Here is a 20,490-nt window from a genome sequence, read left to right on the forward strand (position 1 = left end):
TCTGAACAGGTGAGTACTTTAAACCCCCCCCCCCCCCCCCCCCAATGAAGTATAGGTTAACCCTTTCCCAGCAATACAAGTAACTTATGTACCACCTATGAGGGACAGATGAACACAAATTCAAAGGGTCAGACGAGACTGCAGGGAGCCAGGACAGCCAATGTCAATTGAACAAAGTCTAGGGGAGCTGAGGCACTTCTTGTAGATAGCACAAACGTCTTCCACAATGTTAGTTTGTAGAAAAGAATCACTGTTGGGCCACAAACTGGGAGGCTTGTGAAAAGCAAAGATGGAAGCAGCTCTGTAAAATGCATCTACTCCAAGTCTCCAGTGAGAGCAAGCAAGCTACAAGAGGCAAGTAGCCCTAGAAGACAGTACCTTAGGTCTGATGAAAAGGATCCAGCTGGCTTCTGTTCTGGTTGTATTCCTGCAGTTCATGTGTTCCTGGGCCTCAGTCGTGGGGACAAGAGGGAGGACGTCTGTAGGACTCCTGCACTGCAGTTTGAAGGGCGGATGCAGCGGCAATGGGCTTAATTCAGATCAGCAGCACTTTGTGGTTTCAGCTAAGCGGTTCTTGGACACCTTATGGGCTTGCCTTGCTTCTGGGGTCTAGCACTCTGTTGTGGCTCAGGCTTTGTTCGTCCTGCTTTGGGAAGGTCCTCGGTATCTTCCTGGAGCTCGGGTCTGGTTTAAAGACGATGCACATGTTCCTGCCCCTTGCACTCAGTTCCAGCAGCAGCAAGGAAATACAGCCAGCAGGCAGAGGGGCCCCTGAAAAGTTTGTCTTGGGGTCAGTTGGTCCCACCAACCTGAGGAAAGAAGTTGTCAGTTCCAGGCTTCTCTAGTCGATATGAAATTTTGAGCTTCAGCACTGCAGCAGGGCTTCACCGGGCAAAACGGTCCAGCAGGGTGCAACAAGCTTTATTCTTCAGATTCCTTCGTCCAGTGGTCGACTCCACCTTCTCTCCAAGAAACCTCACCTTTTTATGCAGGTTTCTCCTATTCATTCACAGCCTAGCTGTCAATCACACAGCAGGATGGCTGTCCTCCAAGGACAGCCAGCCAGCTAATCACCTTTGGGTGCATTCCTGTAACCAAGTAGACAAAGCACAGGGAGTTTCGGGAACCTCTCGCTTCCTTTCCTGCCAGACACGCTGCAGCCAGATGAGGGTTTCAGGACTGAAGCCCGCCAAAGACAAAACTAACACAGGGACCAAACCTAGTTTGGCACGCAGTGTAAAACCCAAGAAAGACCTTGCAAGCAAGGAATGGCGAAAAAAGAAGACTGGGGCCATTTTGACAAAATGGGCACCCATAGGTGCAATACTGCAGCTGAGGATTCAGCCTGTGGTAAAAACACACAATGGTAGGAAAATTAAACCACTACCACCAGCTATTAAATGTAGTGAGGGTAACATAAAAATGTTACATGAGAAAGTAGGAAACGCGGCTACTAAGTAACCCCCCAGTACTTCCACATAAGATGGTGTGTACTGAACCTACAGAGGAAAAACTAGTAAGTAAAGTCAATGTTGCTTTACTACTCTTGGGAACATTAGTTTACCCAGAGAAGGTATTTAAACCTTAAGAGAAATCCAAAGGACTTCTCTGTGAAACTGCACTGAAGGTGCTGTGTGTCACAAAACAAAAGGTAATGCCTATGGAGTTTGTCAGACTCCAAAACCAAAACAGATAAAAATACATGCGAGAGTGAGAAAAAGGTCTTACTCACTCCAGGATAAAAATGAAAAGTCCTAAAGTCCAGGAAAAGAGCTGGGGTCTCTAAGATAGAAGGAAATAAGAATTCTCCCTTACAGGGGGTAACGGATATAGGGCGATAGTTAGCCAGGCAGCAAGGGCTGGCAGAAGGCTTTTTGAGGAGAGGGTGCAGATGAGAGCGCTTGAGGGGTAGCGGGGAGGAGCCAGTGGCAAAGGTGTGATTACAGATCTCAGCTGGAGCAAGGGAGGCAATGGGGTCCTTAACAGTTATGGAGGAGTAGAGAGCACCTGTTTGGAGGAGAGTTTCATAGAGAGGAATTGTCTAGAGACCTCACCCGGTGGTATGGGCGAGAAAGAGGAGAGTAGGAGGGAAGGGGCACAGGCGAGCCAAGGGAGGCCTGAGAGCAGGTGATTGAGAAGGGAGGGGGAAGTGTTAGGCAGCCTGGAAATGTCAGTTAATTACCATAAGTAACAGCAAAGGGTCTCAGGCTTTTTTTCCTTACTTGTTCCACAGCTAAAATTATGTGAACAGGGCAAATGCAGCCATGCTTTATTCATATAGATTCTAGGGGCTGTCCTTCCAATGGAAGGGAGGCATTATCTGGGATTAGCATATGCACAAGGTGTGAGCTGTTCCCTCCCCCCCAGGGGGGGTCTCCTGGAGTCAGGGAAGGATCCGCCTTCCTAAGGTCCCATTTGGAGGTAAGAATTTACTAAGCTTTCCCAGTGGTTTGTAGATCCCCCAACTCTTAGTACCAGTCTGTACTACTCGTAGACCTTGGCAGAGTGGCAGAGCAGTCAGGCTTATCTTAAGAGGAAGATGTGAGCTGTAGGTAAGTACACTGAGCCCAGTTAGTAATGCACATCAAAGTAACACTTCCACATACATTTACATTAAAATATAGATTTGTTATATTTACATGAGTCACTGTTACTATTTTACACAATAAACTAACTCACATAGGTATACTTTACAATAGTTTCAAAAGGCCACTTCTCAGTTGGTAGTTGCTGAACGTCATAATTGCTACAGGAGTTTGCCAGGTCTACCGTACAAAGTAATATGGCAATTGCATTTAGTCAGCATACACATGTTAGGGGCTTTTGGGAAGGAAAACAGTTTGTTCGTGTCATCCTAGCAAAGCTTCAGGTTCTAGAGGCAGTTTCCCTGCACAGCAAGTCTTTTACATTCCAAAACGCAACCCTAGCTAAAAGGCAGTTTGGAGAGGCTTAAAGCCTTGAAAAGTAGCAGAAGTCAAAGGTTCCTGTGGATACTTTCTATTCTCTAGGTAATAATATACAAGAATACTTGACCTACATTGGAGACCCTGTTAAAGGACTCGCTAAAGGGACACAAGCAGTGGCTTGAGTCAGAGGTAGGAGAGGGTTACCCTGGACACCTCTACATGCACACCAATGCTCTGAAACAACTTTCTGGAATAAGGTAAGCAATACCTTTTCCCTACCATGCCTAGGGTTTGAAGAAAATATTTGTGGTGGATGCTCTGCGATGTTGCAGCTCTGGATCTGACCTTCGTATTCCTTGGTTTGATCATGAAAGGCAGGACAATGGACGGGATCTCTTAGCAGCAGTCTTGAGGAGGACCTCTGGCACGGCTTTCATCAACTTCTTAGGTCACTGCGGTTTTGGCGCCTTTCCTGAAGCACCAACAAAGGACAAGTTTTGCTCTCAATCTTATTTGGTACCTGCAGTCCCACACTCCTAGTTGGGGGGAGGGGGTCTGGATGAGTTGGATTGGGTTTCTGGAGAGTTCTTGAGGGTTCAGCAAAGACTTCGATGAATTCGGCCTTTCCTCGATGATGCACTCCAGGAGCCTCACCTTTTATACAGTTGCAGCATTTGCTCCTCTGCAGTTGACAGAAAGGGGCATTTGGCTGTCCAATCAGGACAGCCACACCCCACCCCCCCAGTGGGAGCTGGTTCCATTCAGGCACTCAGCAGACAAAGGACAGGGGTGGGGGTGGAAAACTCCTCCCTCACTTCCAGCCTGCCCAGACACTCAGGGAGCCTAGGCTGGGACACCCAAGGATTCCTGGCAAAAGCAAAACACACATAGGCTCCCTCTCCCAGAATGGTAGAAGGGCTGACAAAGAGCAACCAGATAGTAATGGCGAAAAAAGAAGGGAGGCCCTAAAGTTGGTAATTGGGTGCCCCTATTGTGCACTACCAAGGCTATGGATATAGCCTACGGTAGAAAAATCACGCAATAGTTCCACTGCCACCTGCCATAACTAGGAGATTGTCTGTGACAAAAAAGGTCAAAGGAGCAGAGAAGGGGTGATACTAGGTATCCCTTTGGCACGTCACATAAGGTGGTGTGCCACATTTCTTGGACTGTTTTAGGAGAGATACTAAGTATCTCTATCCTTTAAAACTGTAGTTACTCTAGGAGAAAGAAATTAATCTCAAAGGAGGACCCTAAGGGTCCGCAACAACATTGCCCATAAGGAGCTGCGTCCTGCAATAGTAAAATACAGATGCCTTTAAGAGTTACGAATAATCTCCGTATGACAGGTACAATACAAAGAATAGAGTTCCAAACAACATAGCCCACAAGAATTAATGGGTGGAAAAAGGTTCCTCTCAATCAGGATTTCAGAAAAAGGTCAAAGTCCAGCAACGCATGCTGGCGGTCTCACTCCTGAGAGGGGATGAAGCATACAAAGGATACATCTCCCTAACACACATTAGCAGCTAGAAGAGGGAAGGCGGAGAGGGGCTGCTAGGTTGTTGTCTCTGAAGTAGTTGAAGTGTTGACTGAATTGCGCTTTCAAATTGACGCATTTTGCACAAGCTGGTAAGATGTCTTGGGGAAATGTCAGAAGGCAGCAGAAGTACCCCATAACTGCTGTGTCCCTCTGTGACCACAAAAGCAGTGGCACATTGCCCCCCCCGTCTCATGCTAAAATAGCAAAGAAATGTAAATGGGGGGGTATGTGCAACACAGTGAAGATGCTTGCAGCTCGCCGAAATTTGAACACTGCATTTATGGGACTAGGATCAGTTATAGTGCCTAGTCTACTGTGTAAACTAGGTGTAAGGTTTTAGAATACCACTGTAAGTCTACCCCTTTAGTCTACCCTTTTTGTGTGTGTGTGTGTACACACAGGGATTTGTGAAGCACCAAGATATGAGTGGGTACTTGGGAGTGTCTATTCTGATTTTTAGCTGCTTCTGTCTTGTAGTGACATAGATTTGTGTTGTATAGGGCCTACCAGAGTTATTTTTGGGGAAGTCTTCTGAGATTAAATGCCTCAACTGTGCTTGTAATTGAGTTCCTGTTTTAATTAAAATAAGACGTATGTGAAAATAATTCACGTTTAAACTTCCTTGGTCCATATTCACCAATGTGAGTTTTGTTCTTCACAGTTCCAGATTCCCAGTTTACCCTTGTTGGGTATGTTAGGGATTGTTCTCTTAATGTGGACATCAGTAAACAACAACCAAAACTTGAGGTTGCTGCTAAGTTTTCGATGGATCATAACGTGACCTAGAGTTATCGGTCCCCCACTTCGTTACGCCTTGAAAGGCACTTTTTTAATGCTGTATCTTACTACAAATAAAGTTATCATATATATTTAGGTCCATTATGTGGCCTTCAGGCGTGATTTCTGGCTTTCTTTCTTTGTCTTTGCAGAGTTTAAGTGTGAGCTGTCGAAAGATCTTGCTGGTGACACTGGTGGGGATTTCCAGAAGGCCTTGTTGGCACTAGCCAAGGTACAGTATGCCATCCTCCAATATTCTCAGAAGGGCTTTCAACGTTGCATTGACCAAGAACGCTTTGCTGATGGTGTTCATTACAATTTATCTGGGTCAAATACGATGATTATTAAAAATACACTTTCTTTGGGTTTTTTCTTTAACTACTGAAAAGTATAAATGTTTTTCATTTTATTACATAAGAATGTATGTGATTGAGCATTGCCTGTTGTAATGATCTGTCAGTCAGGCTGCATTTCTTCCTTGGTGGCTGTTGAAAGATTTTGATATCCATTCTGGGCCTGGAGCAACTTCATGAAAACAGCGATGTTAAGAGGGCGACAACGTGCATTGAAGGGAATATTACTGAAGTAAGCAATTTTGTTTTTACAAGTCATTGGTACACCAACTATCCAGTACACACCTTTGCAAGACAATGCGATGGCCAAGTACCAGTGAGGTTGCAGGGCAGTCGAGACCGAGGGAAATGCTAGAATACCCTGCATACGTTGACTGTCCTCACCAGAGACGTGGCAAGCAAACTCTAGTTCTGATGCTTGTACATCTGCTTAGAACCACATGCATTGCATGTGGTCCGACATCCAGTGGTAACCGCGAGTATTGCATCTTGTCTTTCGGACAGAAAGGGGACGTCGGCATAGGCGTGTCTGTAACACTATCCCTATCGTGACGTGTAGTGTGCCTAAAATCCCTCACGTGTTGAGGTCCCTCAGATTGTTTTTTCCACCCAGATAACTGGTCGCCCTATAGCTGAGCTCTTCATAAGACATTGTTTATCTTTATACCGACTTTGTCGGTTATTTCCCCATAAGTCACTTTGTCAGCTATTGAAGAAATTCTACGAAGACTGCGGGAAGTTTCTACGGCGGTGGATTTTGGCACCTAGATCCAACGGCTCAGCCATCCACGTGGCCTTGCCCTCTGGCCCGCCTACACAGTAGGGAGCGTGGGGTCGGGGTGGCTTTCATTATGTCTCTCCTCTTTGCCCTCTAAGTCTGGTCATCTTTGTGTATACCTTTCACTATAGAAAGGACACCATTTAGGTTCTGCCCTAAGTGTAGGGTCGGGTACCCCTAAAAAGACGAGCACAGTATGTAATTCTTGTGTACCCCTATATCACAACAAAAATCGGTGTGCGGCCTGTAGACTCCTTCGGCCTAAGACCATTAAGGAGTGCCGTGTAAATCGGTGGGCCGCGCACGGCATGTTGCGGGCTCAAGCCTCTTCCCCCACCACCACACCCACACAAATTGACGGGGGCACTGATTATGATGAGAAATCCGTGTCGGATGTCATCGACCTTGAGGTGGATGTTTTTAGGTCTGCCAATGCCGTCCCCGACCCCTCTAGGCTTGACGCAAGTCTTGCTTTGGGGGCAACACCCGGCGACAAGGGTGTACATAAACATCACACAACGCCATCACCAATTTCGACAGTTCCACTGAAAAAGGTAAAAGTGCCAACAGGACCGCCGATAATTTCGACGGAATACTCTGATTTGGTAGATCAACAGCCTTCCCCGCATCCGCAGCAGTGTCTTGCGACCGGGCACTCCAAAGTTAAGGGTGCTACCTCTAAATCGGGTTTACACACCAAAGCGCGATCTTTTGAATTTCTGGTGTCCCCTAAGGCCCCGGTAGGCCCGAAACCTACTCCTAGGCCTCCAGGCCTTTCTGCAGGCAAACAAAAATCTCCCTTTAGGCCCTCTGACGCCACGGTAGGCGGTAAATCTACCACTGACACATTCACTCACCCCGAATCGGCAGAGATTGAGGACAGTCTTGCGATGATTACTTCGGTGGTTGGGCTGACACCTAATAAACCGTCGAAACGCATGGAGCGCACCGCAGACAGGTCTAAAGACACGTCATGGCACCCCAGTACTCACGAAACCTATGAGGACAGTCAGGAGTCTCTGTCCAACAGCCTTTGGGACAAATCTCAACACCAACGAGAAGACAACGCTTTTCCACCGTTTGCCCCTGCTGGTCCATCGAAGTGGACCAGGGAAAAGTTCGAAGGGTGCATGGACCACCTAGAAAGGATTCTCGCATTCAGAGCATCCTTCCCCTAAGAGAGCTCGTGAAGATCCTCTTTTGGCGTTGGCTTCACGTTGCCCTGAAAATCTTGACTATAAAGATCCTTCGGTCCAGATGGACACTTACCAAGACATCTATGATGACATCTATGATGAAGACCCTTCCTACAAGACTACCCCGATGACCAGGCGGATGCCATGGGCAACTGGGAGGAAACCCAGCAAGTGGAGATGGAGCCATGGGCGCTCCCTACGCAAGATCAGGACACTGATATCCTATGCTTGGATTCCCCTCCTACCACTGCGGCCCGCCAAGCCTCGCCTGTGGATGATCAAATGGCTTTCAATGCCATCTTAAGGAAGGCAGCGGAGCACTTTAAGATCACCTCCCAGGAAGCGGTACACGAACAAGATTTTGTGGAGGACATTCTCCAAGAAACCCCCCCCTCAAGCCAAGCCATTCCTCTTCTGAACTGTTAAAAGAAGGTTGGCCTCCTCCCTGGTCAAGCCAGCACAGACCTGGGAAGTGAATCCAAGAGTGGAGAAACAATTTCGACCATCTCCTACTGACACTCAATATATTAAAGGCCATCGCCACCCCTGACTCCTTGGTAGTGACTACCACCCGGAAACGGGCAGGGATACCCCTTACTACGGGGGAGACATCGCCGGATAAGGAATCTAAAAGGTTGTACGCTTTAGGTAAACGTGTTACCTCGGCAGCTGCGTTCACCACACGCATAGCAAATAACACTAGGTTGCTTGCCAGTTATGCAGACGCACAATGGAACCTTGTACAAGTTCTCCAGGAGGTTCCGGAACCCCAGAGGTGCATACTAATCACCATCGTGGCCAAGGGCAGGCAAGTAAATCAAAATATAATTAAACACTCTGGACAGTGTGGAGACGGCAGGCAGGTCCCTGGCCCAGGGCACACTATTTAAGCGGCATGCTTGGCTCTGTAACTCGGGGTTCAAGCCTGAAACACAGGCCGTGCTTATTAACAAACCCATAGAAGAGACCAATCTCTTCGGTAAAGCGGTCGACAATGCTCTGGAGATGGCCAAGAAAGGGCACGAGACTCTTAAATCCTTACAACAAATAACACAGAAGCCTTTCCCCCCAGACGGGAGGCAGTTCTCATCGATCTTTTCGAGGCCAATCCCGTTCAGGTCAAAATAACTACAATACGGGAAACTGGAACTCTGGACAAGCATCCGGAAGCCCCGCCAACTACCCACCTAGGGGTCAACGAGGCGGCAAAGGCAGTGGCCTCAACTCCAGAGAAGCCGCAGCCTCTGGTCAGGAATGACCAATGGATCCAGGTCCCTTCCCATGTCACCCCGGTCGGGGGGGCGCTTAACATTTTTCCTTGCGGCATGGGAGGTGACAACTTCAGACCATTGGGGTCATAAAGACTGTCTCCCATGGGTACTGCATGGAATTCGCCCGACCACCACAGTTCACAACACCTCACGCCGGACCATCTGCAGATCCTGATTCAAGAGGTGGAAGTGCTTCTGGGATAGGACGCCATAGAAGCTGTCCCTATTCTTCAGGTAAACAAGGGTATTTATTCAGTGTACTTCCCTCTACCGAAAAATGACCACCATGCGCTATGTTCTAGACAAGCGGCCAGCAAACAAATTTATAATACCTCATGTTTCGTATGGTAACGCTACAGGAAGTGTTCCCACTGTTTAAACAGAGGGACCACATGGCAACACTGGACATGAAAGATGCATACTTTCATATTTCACTGTTGCCAGTGCATAGGAAATATCTAAGGTTCATGATAGAGGACATACACTACCAATTCAAGGTGCTCCCTTCGGCATTGCCTCAGAGCCAAGTGTGTTTACAAAGACCTGCGCAGACTATCTGTCCTGGTTTACCCTTACCTCGACGACTGGCTTGTAACATGGGAGTCTTACGAAACATGCTTTTTGAACACCGTAGACCTTCTGTTCAGTCTGGGATTCTCTATCAGCGAGAAGAAGTTCAGACTAGTCCCCAGTCAAGTAAAACAATTTCTGGGGGCTCTAATCCGGACAAAGGACTGCCTTGTCTTCCCCTCCAACGAGTGGGTTCAGAACATGCTTTTTCAGATCCCTCAATATGAAGCCAGTCGGGAGATGACGGTGCGCAAGGCCATGCGGCTGCAAGGTATGATGGTGTCATGCATATACTTGGTTCCCCATGCGCGGCTGTGCATGCATCCCATGCAAGAGTGGCTCAACTGCCAGTGGTGTTAGGCCAGCGGACAATGGGAAGATCTGGTAGTTGTCCCGCCAGCCCTCGTTCTCTCTCTGCAGTGGTGGTCGAGGGAAAACCTCTTGAAGAGGAAGTCCTTCACCACCCCCGCAGTGGAAGCCACTCTAACGACAGACGCATCTCTCACAGGGTGGGGAGGGCTCACCTGCATCAGCAGACAGCGCATGGAGTATGGTCCCCACAAGTAGCATTAAACCATATAAACCTGCTAGAGCTATTAGCAGTGTTCAAGGCACTAAAAATCTTTCAGACGCAACTACAAGGGAAGACAGTCAAGGTTCTGACAGACAGCACCACATCCATGTATTACCTAAACAAACAGGGGGGCACACACACTCCATGGCTGTCCCAAAACATTTGGATGTGGGCTCTCAAACACAAGATGTTTCTGTTGTCTCAACACATTCCAGGGGAACTCACTTTTCTGGCAGACTTGCTCAGCAGAGATTTCCCACTGCCCGTAGAATATGAATGGCGTCTGCACAAAGACATCGTCTCCAATGTCTTCGCAGATTGGGGCTTCCCAGAGATCGACCTGTTCGCAACTCAGGAGAGCACCCAATGCTAAGACTACACCTCCAGGTACCCCCAGAACTGCTCCAAGGGAACATACATTGGATAACATGGTCATGGAAATTTGTCTACGCTTTTCCCCCGTCTCCCCTACTCAACAAGATAGTGCACAAGATGCACCAGGAACCAGTCACCATGATATTGGTGGCCCCCATGTGGGCCCGCCTACGCTAGTTTGCTCATCTAATGCAAATGTCCCTCTCACCACCAGTAAAACTTCCCTGCCTGTACAACATGTCTCAGGACAGTGGGGAGACCCTACACCCATGCCCACAAACTCTGAACTTGGCAGCATGGCTTCTGACGTCAGAGTTTGGACACCTACAGCTCCCTCAGAGATGCATGGACATACTCAGGGAAGATAGGAAACCTAACACCCCTATTGCTATTCCAGTAAATGGAAACACTTTGTCATCTGGTGTAATACCAAGGGTGTCAATCCCATTGATTGCTCACCCACACACATTGTGCTGTACCTAAAAAATTTGTTAGAAGCAGGACTGGTATTCAATTCCCTAAAGGTTCATCTTGCTGCTCTCTCAGCCTACACCACGTCACAACAAAGTGTCATGGTGGAAGATACCGGTTATTAAGGCCTTTATGCAAGGGGTTAAGAGAATCCATCCCCCCCATTTCTCACCCAGCACCTGGATGGGATCCTCCAAATATGGTTTTAACCAGACTCATGGGATCTCCCATTGAGCCTATACATAAAGCAAGTCTAAAAGACCTTAGTTACATAACGGCCTTTCTAGTGGCTATCACTTCTATTAGAAGGGTTAGCGAACTACAGGCCCTTTCTGTTCTAGACCCTTTTGTTACAGTCCAGAGGGATAAGGTAGTTCTGCGCACTCATCCCAGATTTGCGCCTAAATTCATCTTGAAGTTCCATGTGAACCAATCGATCTACCCACTTTCTTCCAGAATCCCACTAGCATGGGCGAAAGAAGCCTACACACTCTAGATGTGCGCAGGTCAGTCATGTTCTACCTGGAACAAACCAAACCACTGAGGAAAACAAACCAATTTTTCGTTTCAGTGGCAGCTGGCAGAAAAGGGGAATCCTGTCTCTAAATGAGCTATCTCAAGGTGGATTGTCAAATGCATCAGACTGTGTTATACTCTTGCTAAGAGAGAACTGCCCTTCAAGCCTAGAGCACACTCTGGGCACTGGGGCTTCCATACCATTCATTGCAAATGTTCCCCTAGAGTCCATTTGCAAAGCGGCAACCTGGAGTTCTGTACGCACCTTTACAAAACGCTATTGCCTAGACACTCATTCTAGATCTGACTCTCTCAGGTGGGACAAGCAGTATTAAGACCTCTTTTCTCTACTGTTCCTTCTAATAACCCACCTCCAACTACAGGTACTGCTCGCTAGTCTATGCACAGCATGTGATTCTAAGCAGATTAACAAGCATCAGAAGACATGCATTGCTCACCATAATAGCATTTCCGATGATTGTATCTGCTTAGATTCACATGCGCCCTCCCTGCCTCCCCGCTCGGGGTGGAAGGAACATAGACGTCTTACTACTTTCTCTCTGCATGTACTCACTCATAATAGCCTTGGGCTCCCTCATGGCAGATAAAATACAATCGGCGGGACCTCGGCGTGTGAGGGAATTTTGGTACACTACACGTCACGATAGGGATAGTGTTAGACATGCCTATGCCGATGTCCCCTTTCGGTCCCCGAAAGACGAGATGCAATACTCTGCGGTTACCACTGGATGTCAGACCATATGCACAGCATGTGAATCTAAGCAGATACAATCATCAGAAATGCAATAACGTTGAGTAATGCATGTCTTATCCAAGCGGGTAAGCAAAACCCCTTACACAGCAGTGGGTAAGCCAATCAAAAGAAAATGTTAAGGCTCCAAGCAGCTATTTTCTTAGGCTCCCCAAATGCAGACACAACGGCAACCAGGTGGCAACAGCTTGTTCAAGCCCACCATGGCCCGTTCTCAGGGTTATTTCTGACATATGTAACCCATGTCCTCGTTTATTTGAAGATTTAAGACTGGACTATAATGTATTCCACCATCAAATATTTCAATGCTGAGATATAGTTGCACTTCCTTTTGATGTACAGGGACACACGTGTCTGGTTTGCCATGTGTGGTGAACTTTGCTTATGAAGCTTGTCTCTGTGTATAACAGTACCTGCGTCTTGGTGCTGATCGATCCCTGACTAAGGGCACAACACGTATACCTGGTATAACTACTAATGGGCTCTCAGGAAGTGACAGTGACAGAAAGGGGTGAGTATTGTGAGGGAGAGTGATTGGCCTCCTTGTTGGGCTGTGTTTAGTAAAGGTGGCTCTGGGCAGTGCCACAGTGATTCATGGCAAGTTTGTGGCGATGAGATGGAGATGATCCCCATTCTTTCCCCTTCGCTAAAGGGGAAACAAGACCTGCACTTTAGCACCGCCTTAGAGGGTTGGGATACCTGGGTAGAGAGCGTGGGTTCCTTGCTTTTTTCCCAAACCCCTTCTAAGCTTTAGTGTGCTACCTGATTTTGTTCATTGTTCCTGTTCGCCTGCCATGCTTGCAATCCTATGACTAACTTCTAAAGGTTACTGGCAGCTGGTGCACAGGGGTATTAAGTCATGTGTCTATAGGCATGTTTATGTATGCATGTGCTTGATCTTTTGTTGTGCTTACTTATCTGTGAAGCAACTGAGCGCGGTAAAATGAGGTGATTCAGTAATAAGTACCATTGCATTCTTTTCCACTAGGATAGGCTATTAAGGGTACACCTTTGTGGTCATTGAGAGGATTACAGGCAGGGGTACTGGTTAAAAAGCGCTTTTTGCTAACTTTGGCACAACAAAGCTGCTTTCTTTGTCATCAAGCACTACAAGCTGTATTGCACTGGGCATCTGAGTGACCGGGCAGCCAAGCACTGGGGCACAGAAGACTAAAGCACAAGTTTACGGACTACCTCCTGCACCTTTCAGCAATGCCAATATGTGATGGAGGCAGTCCATGGGTTTGGTGTGGTTTGCTTGCAGCTGTGTCCTCAGCCTGATATATAGAGGTATGATCTGAAATGAGCTGCCCATGTCTGTGCTCACCACATGCCAGGGAATAGGTGTTTAAGGGTAAAAGGGCACAAGCGGTCCAGAGCATATTGAGGTAGGACAACCTGAAATAGTTGGGGCATTCACCAGTCGTAGTTGTAAAAAACAATCATGGTGCTGTGTGGATCTGTCTGTACATTAATAGCCCTGGGTTTTCCAGGTCCCTGGAATCTTAGTAATCCAGAATCCACACAGGCCCAAGAAACTCATGAGTTTACAACTCATGACCGTCTCACCCTGTGAAAAAAAATACATCCAAATGCTCCTAAATATTAAATACTCATTCAAACATCTGGAAACTGGTCATACCAGCAAGCCCTATATAGAGTAAAGTAAATATTACCCACTTGGAGCACCACAACAGAGCAAGCTTTAGCACACCTTCTGGACCCAAGTGCTGCAAGAAATGTTACTTCAGCTACGGTGAGACTGTTCCCAACCTCAATAGACCACTAATCAGAATGACAGTAATTTATTTTCCTTGCTGCGATCACTTATTCCTATGGATGACTGCTTTGAACATCTGAGCTTATCCCACACCCCGAATGAAGCAAGTAGTTTTTGTAAATGGTTTGGCAGAAAATGTGAGTGTTGGGGATGTTTTTCTAAAGTCCACCTGTGGTAGGGCTTTAGAAGACTCTCTCTTAGGAGTTCAGTGTTTGGCCTGCACTACCCAAAAGGTTTGGTAGCTATGGTCTAGTAGCCAGGCTTAGTAAAGGAGAGGGAAGGGCTGTAGGTGAGTACAAAGACCTTTGAGCACACTTAGTCAAGGAAACATTGAAGTTCTATAAACAATATGGTTATTTATTATATACAGTAAGGCGATGTTAGTTCAATATGCAATTAAGGTAAGTAAAATGGTTCACATAGATATTTGCTGTTGCAATACTCAATTCAATAGTATACCTTTAGATGGGGAAAACTGCTAAGTATAAAGTAGCTTCAGGTTAGCACATCATTAATCAACCAACATTTGCTGAAACAGCAATACTGATGGGGGGAGGTGGGGGTTAATAAGTTTGTCAGCTTTAACTGTAGTCCAGCCCTATCTGAAGAGTGGGTGTCAAGTCAGATGGCGGTGACTGGGGGAGCAGTGACCCTTGTGGGGGGAGGGGGGTGGTGGGGGGGGGTGGGGTGGAGCAAAGGAAGGCAGATACTGTCAAAGTTGTACATTCTCAGAAGATGCTTTACTTTACAAGTAGATAATGGAATTGGATTCAAAAGGGTTCAGGGGTGATAGCCCATCTGAAAGATTTCTGCGTCTAAAATGGGTGTCCTAAGGCCCGGTCGTCCACCCCAACGTGACTCAAAATGCTCAGGAGTGAACAGCAACACAACAGCCTAGTTAAGTACCCAGGAGTGAGACATTACCTTCTTCAATGAACAGTGATGGCACCGGTGGGTCCCCGAGGTAAGACAGCAGCTACGGTTTGGGTCCCTGGTCTTGGCAGCTGGAGAAAGAACCTTTGGCAGGAGCAGGCAGTCACTCTGTAACAGGGATGCCCAGCAGCTGGTCTTAGCAGCACCAGGTTGTGGAGGCTCGACACAGGCTTCGTAGCAGCCATGGTTGTCGTCCGGCAGCCTTTTTTTTCCTTCAATCAGTCCAACTCAGCTGAGGGGACTTCTATGATCAGGATGGAGTCTCTGTAGGCTCAAACAGATGGCCAAGAGTTTGCAGCTTGAACCGCGCTTGGAGAGAGTGCACTGCCAGAGGTCCCGGTGTCTTCAGAGCTTCCAGCCCTGCAAGGTCGCAGCTCATAATGGCTCAAACTAACTGGTCTCAAGACTGGCTGTGGCCATCAATCCAAGGGAGAACGTTATCCAGTCTGGATCCTCCCTGCCGCACAGAAGAGGGCTGGAGCTGCAGTGGTTACTCCTTTTGCTCTGGCTGTCACTGGAGGTGGCTTCAGGCATCCTTCTTTGTTCTTAGGAATAGATCTTACAGTGGTTGACATTGGCTTCTGCATCAATACCTTCACGTTATGTACAGGAACTCGGCCAGCTGGCATGCATGCAACATTCAAACTTTGCATGGGGGCTGTCCCGTTGAGACAGCCAGGCTCCCAGTGAGCACTGGTTCCATGCAGACCTACTAGAGGACTAAGACCCGAGGAGTTTCAGTTTCCTCCCAGCGATCCTGGCGTCTCTAGGCAGGCTTCCCCAAAGGAGCCCGTCAAAAAACAAGAGTGAGCAGGACTTTCCCCACCCAGGTTGGCGGAAGAAGGCTCAAGAAAGGACAGGTTGTCATGAGTGAGTGAGGGGGGGAAGGAACTGGCATTATTTGGATCAATGGTGACCCATCTGTCCCTTAGCACAGCTGCAAATACAGCCTGCGATGTACAGCCTGTGATGTAAGTTTGTACAGCCTGCAATTTAAGTTTCACAAAATTGGTAGAAAATCATCTACTGCCGCCAGCTAGATAGACCTGCCACTGTATCTAGACAGTTACAGGAGAAGTGAGAAAAGGAATGCGATGTATACCCCCCAGTGCTCCATATAAGGTGGGGTGGGTCGTTGTCAGAAAAGAAAATCCTTGGTAGGATAAAAAGCATATCCCTGTCCTGGTTACACCATGGGCTGAATTATGACCCTGCCGGTCCGGAAATAACAGTGCCACTGTTCTTTCCGGACTGGCTGATTCAGAGCCCTGCAGGCGGGAGGTGTCACTCCCACCAGGTCAGACCTGGCAGGTTTAACACCACCCGCCTGCAGGCAGACATGGAAACACTGGCTCCGTCACAGACTGAACCAGTGTTTCCATTGTCCCCATCCCCATGGAGTCCTATGGGACTCCATGGGAATGGGGACTTACAGAATTCTGCCTCCAGATTTACCGGGTCACCGTGGTCTTAATGCCCATGTGATTCCGGGAATCACGGAAGCGGAATGGCAATACGGGTCCAGCGGTAACCTTCTGGTTTTTCCAGCACGGTTACCAACGGACTCGTAATGAGGCCCTTTGTGAGCACAGGAAAATAAAAGGAAACCAAACAGGGACGCTCAAGGAGCTTTCAGCAACCCTGCACAAAAGGTGCATACAAATGTCACAAAAAGTTGGAGAAAAGCATACGCTATCAAAGATGAACAAACAGCGTTACTGGAGACCTTGAAAAAGAATGTGATTGAGGAAAAAGGTTCCCACTCAGTCAGACCAAAATAGTCCAGCAAAAAGGTGCTGAGGGACTGACCAAGTGGTGAGAATTACACACAAGATGGAAATTATACCTAACTGTGAGATATCAGCTGAAGTCCCCACTAAGAACTCTATTTTTTCTGTGAGGATTAGACATTTACACCTCAAATATCTGCTGCTACAAGGAATTGGGGGCTTTTCCCCCATTTACTAACCAAGGTTGTGGAGCACGATGGGTGACTCAAAATGAAGGCGGGCCATACCAGATACATTCTATCAGGTTTGAATGGACGGGATCTGTTCTTTCCACTAGCACGAGGTATGGAGGGAATTGTTGCCATCTAGTTTTTATAACTAACAGCATTAACTAGATCGCCCAACCTCAAAGGAGTGGCCAAAGCAACCAGGAATCAGACATCCACTTGCATTATAAAATGAGTCTTCCTAGTTGCTCCTTACACCTGATCCATTCATTACTTCAGTAGATCTGTTGGTTCTAGCATTGTAGAAAGCTAGAAAATAGAATACTGCCAACATCGCACAATCGAACAGAAAATCGTGTTAGGAAAAATATCTCCTTGGCAACTTTCCCTACGTAGTTCCTATGGAGTCGCAGTATTTTTGCTTTGTTTAGAACCTGTTCTGACTTTATGAGGGGCATTAAAGCCTTCAGTGCTGGGTAATATTTTCATAAATGGGAGAATCCTTCCTGACCTGTCAACCCCAGAACTTTTTTCTGGACTTGGTGATTATTTTTCCCTTGTTCATAGGTGAGTCAGCAGCTTTTTCTCCTCTCGCCTTGCCTGTTCTTTTTATGGGTGACCTTTTTATGTCTCTCGTGTGTGCATGGGTTTATAGTTCCCTGTAACTCTTGGGCTGCATGTCATTTTGTATGGCAGCACAACGAACCTTATGTGCAGTGTTGCTGGATTGCCTTTGGGCTTCTTTATATCATGGGTGAACTACTGTTCCCAAGAGTAAAGTGGGATTTCCATTCCCTTTACATTTCATATGCGAGACCAGCACACCCCATCTTGTGTGGAGTGCTGGGTAGATACACTGCATCCCCTTTCTCACTGTCCTGGTAACAATTATGTTACCATAGCAAGTGAACTTGAATGGCTGGTGGCAGTGGTTACACCTTAATGACTTTTTAGTGATCTTACTCGCAGGCTGTCAAATCAACCAGAGTGATGCATAGGAGGGCCACCATTCTGTTAGAATGGTGGCTTCCGTCTTTTCACCATTCTAAGGTATCCTTGCTGTTTCTTGGGTCTTCTACCATCCTAGTTGGGAAAGATCCTGGTTGAAGTGTTTTCTTCTGTGGGAACCCTTTGTGTTTCCCACTGAGGCTCCGTATGGTCTGTGAAGGCAGGAAGGGCAGGAGGAGTCCACAACTCTGCAGCCACTTGTCCTCCAGCTTGCCTGAAAAGAACCAGTCCTACTGGGGAGCAGGATGTCCTGATTGTACAGCAAGCTGTCCCTTTCTGTGAACTACAGGAAGAGTTTGCAGAAGTTATGCTATAGTTCCTGATCAATACTCTGATCCTGGAAGCTGCTGACCACTGGAACCAAATCTGAAGAGGAAGATGGAGGAAAGATGACTGTGATGAAATCTAGAGACCAGAGAGCCTGGTGTGTAAGCAGAGCTTGTTTTAACACTTCCTTCCAAGTGAGCACGGGGTCCCAAAAACAATGACTCAACCAAGAGGCTGGTCAGACCCACTAGTCTCAAGATTACATGGGTTTCGAGCCATCCCTCCATGAGCTGCAGCCTTGCTGGGCTGCAAACCGCCAATATCGGGAACCTGAAGCCAGTGTGTGATGCGTGGTCTTCTGAAGTCTGATTCATGCCAGCATCTTGGTGCACTCCTGCTGGTCCTCCAGAGAGATGATTTGATTCCTTAAAGTCCCCTCACCAGAGTGCAGGACCAGGTTAGTGAAGAGAATCTGAGCAGTGATATTTGTTCTTCATCAGGTAACTGTAAAAGGGCACCAAATCCACAGAGCCGTTAGCAGCCTTGAATAATCCTTTTTTGGAAGCCTCTCCTGTCAACTGCTGCTACCAGTTTCCATTCAGTGTCCATTTCTTCAGTCTCCAGACCAAGACTCCAAGGACCGGGCCCTGTGCTGCTGCTTCAGGAAGACGCCCGTCTTCATAGCTGAGGCACTTGTTGGCTTGGGTAATACTTCCATCTTTGTGTCGATCCAGTGTGGCTGAGTGGGTGATTTGGGAGTTTGCCCATACCGTTCGCCCAGAGCTAATGCTGGAACGCCTGTAGGGTGTCTTATGTGAAGCCCCTGAACACTTTCAAATAACTCTGAAGTAAATACTTACTTGTTTGAAGAGCTATCACCTGGAACTCCTGCAACTGAACCCTATCTATATCTGGCTCCTAGACCCTCTTCTGCCTCCCAGAAAATGCATGCTCCAAGATGGGGAAGGAAACTTGCATAAAGTCTGCACATACTAAAGTAACTATTCTGTCCTTATCCTCCAACCCGGGTAGCATTTTTCAATCTATCACTGGAAGCTTGCATAGCCAAGCTTAAGGTGCCAGGAAACCATCTGTATTAGCCGCTACCATTTAGGCAGTGTGACACTGTGTGGCGTCACACGAAGTAAGCTCTCAAATTCCTTAATATGTACTATAAATGCAGTATGAATGGATGGCTCAATCACTTGATGATGGAGAATAGAAAAGGAGGTACATGTTATCTGAAGAGGTGGAAGATGTGAAAGAAGAGGGGAGTTGTGGCTAGGGAGAGATGCTAGTGAGAGTATGAGCTGTGTTGTTACCACACGCGATTCAGATCGAACGCTAGAGTGAGAAGGGGAGTAAGGTGCAGAATCTGAACATTAGCTTCCAAGCCAGACAAGACCACTGCGTGAGCATGTTAGCCTGGTTTCAGGGACTGGTAAAGAAGCAATATCTAAAACCTATAAAGTAAAAGCTAGCTGAGAGATATTGGCTACACACGGGTGGGGGTATTGAAGCCACCAGACCAAATTAATTAGGACTTAGTTGAGAGCTGGATAGAGGGATAGAACCTCTACCTGGAAGTATCAAGTAGCCTGGAGAATAAATGTCCTGATCACCAAACTACCCTTAGGTAATGGAGGATAATGCCTAGAACTTTACCAAGGTTGCTCTATGGGGGTCATTGCCTCATCCTTCTAGGACAAAGACACTTCACCAGGCTCCATGATTCAGGCCAAGACCTCAGCTAGGATAATGACCTCCGTTATGACAGGAAGTCAAGCCTCTGGAATAAGTGTTCAGGAGCACTTTAGTCCCAACAGTTTTCTTTGAACACGATCCTGGACAGATGTCTGGCAACTTTTGTTTTAAGATTAGGGATGGACTTTGGATCTCGTTATTTAGAGTTTTTTTTTTTTTTTTTTTTTTTGCTTTTAAAACCTTGGTATTGACTTCATGATGTTCTTTCCCTGAAATGCTTGTATAGAAACATTACCTTGTAGGCCATCCTCCACTTATCCCAAAACAGAATAAGGCCTTGCCCAAATGTGGGATCTTTGTTCAGAGGATAAGCCATGCCATGAAAGGAGTATTGTTGGGGTTTAAATAAACTTCATTAATCTAGACAACTGGGTAGAAAAGTCTGGGCCAGATAGTGTCTTGCTTAAGTTATCGATTACGTTTCTCTATATACCCTTGACTGAAAATGAGTCTTGAGAACACTACTGTGTGTGGGTATGGGTGTGTGTGGTGTTTCTCCTTGCCTTAGACATCCTACAGCAAGCAAGTTGCCGGAAAAGTGCAGAGTGATGCATTTCAGGCCCACAATCCAATTAGCATGAAAGCGACAGTAGAGGTGGGGGAAGATGGCTGCCTTTGTGTTGCTCAGTGGGTTCTGATCCTGCCATTATAAAATATATTTTGTGACATACATTGGAGC

General features: G+C 47.1%; 1 protein-coding gene across 1 annotated transcript in view; it reads left to right on the top strand.

Moving 5' to 3' along the window:
- Positions 1–20,490, top strand: part of LOC138510290 (annexin A1-like) — a 307,467-nt gene that overhangs the window by 128,780 nt on the left and 158,197 nt on the right. The window contains exon 7 of the mRNA XM_069625822.1: positions 5,379–5,458. Within this exon, the coding sequence (XP_069481923.1) occupies positions 5,379–5,458 (80 nt within the window). The remainder of the gene's footprint in view (positions 1–5,378; positions 5,459–20,490) is intronic.

The sequence above is a fragment of the Ambystoma mexicanum genome, chromosome 6p (genome assembly GCF_040938575.1).
Source record: "Ambystoma mexicanum isolate Mex_15411 chromosome 6p, UKY_AmexF1_1, whole genome shotgun sequence".
Taxonomy (NCBI): Eukaryota; Metazoa; Chordata; class Amphibia; order Caudata; family Ambystomatidae; genus Ambystoma; species Ambystoma mexicanum.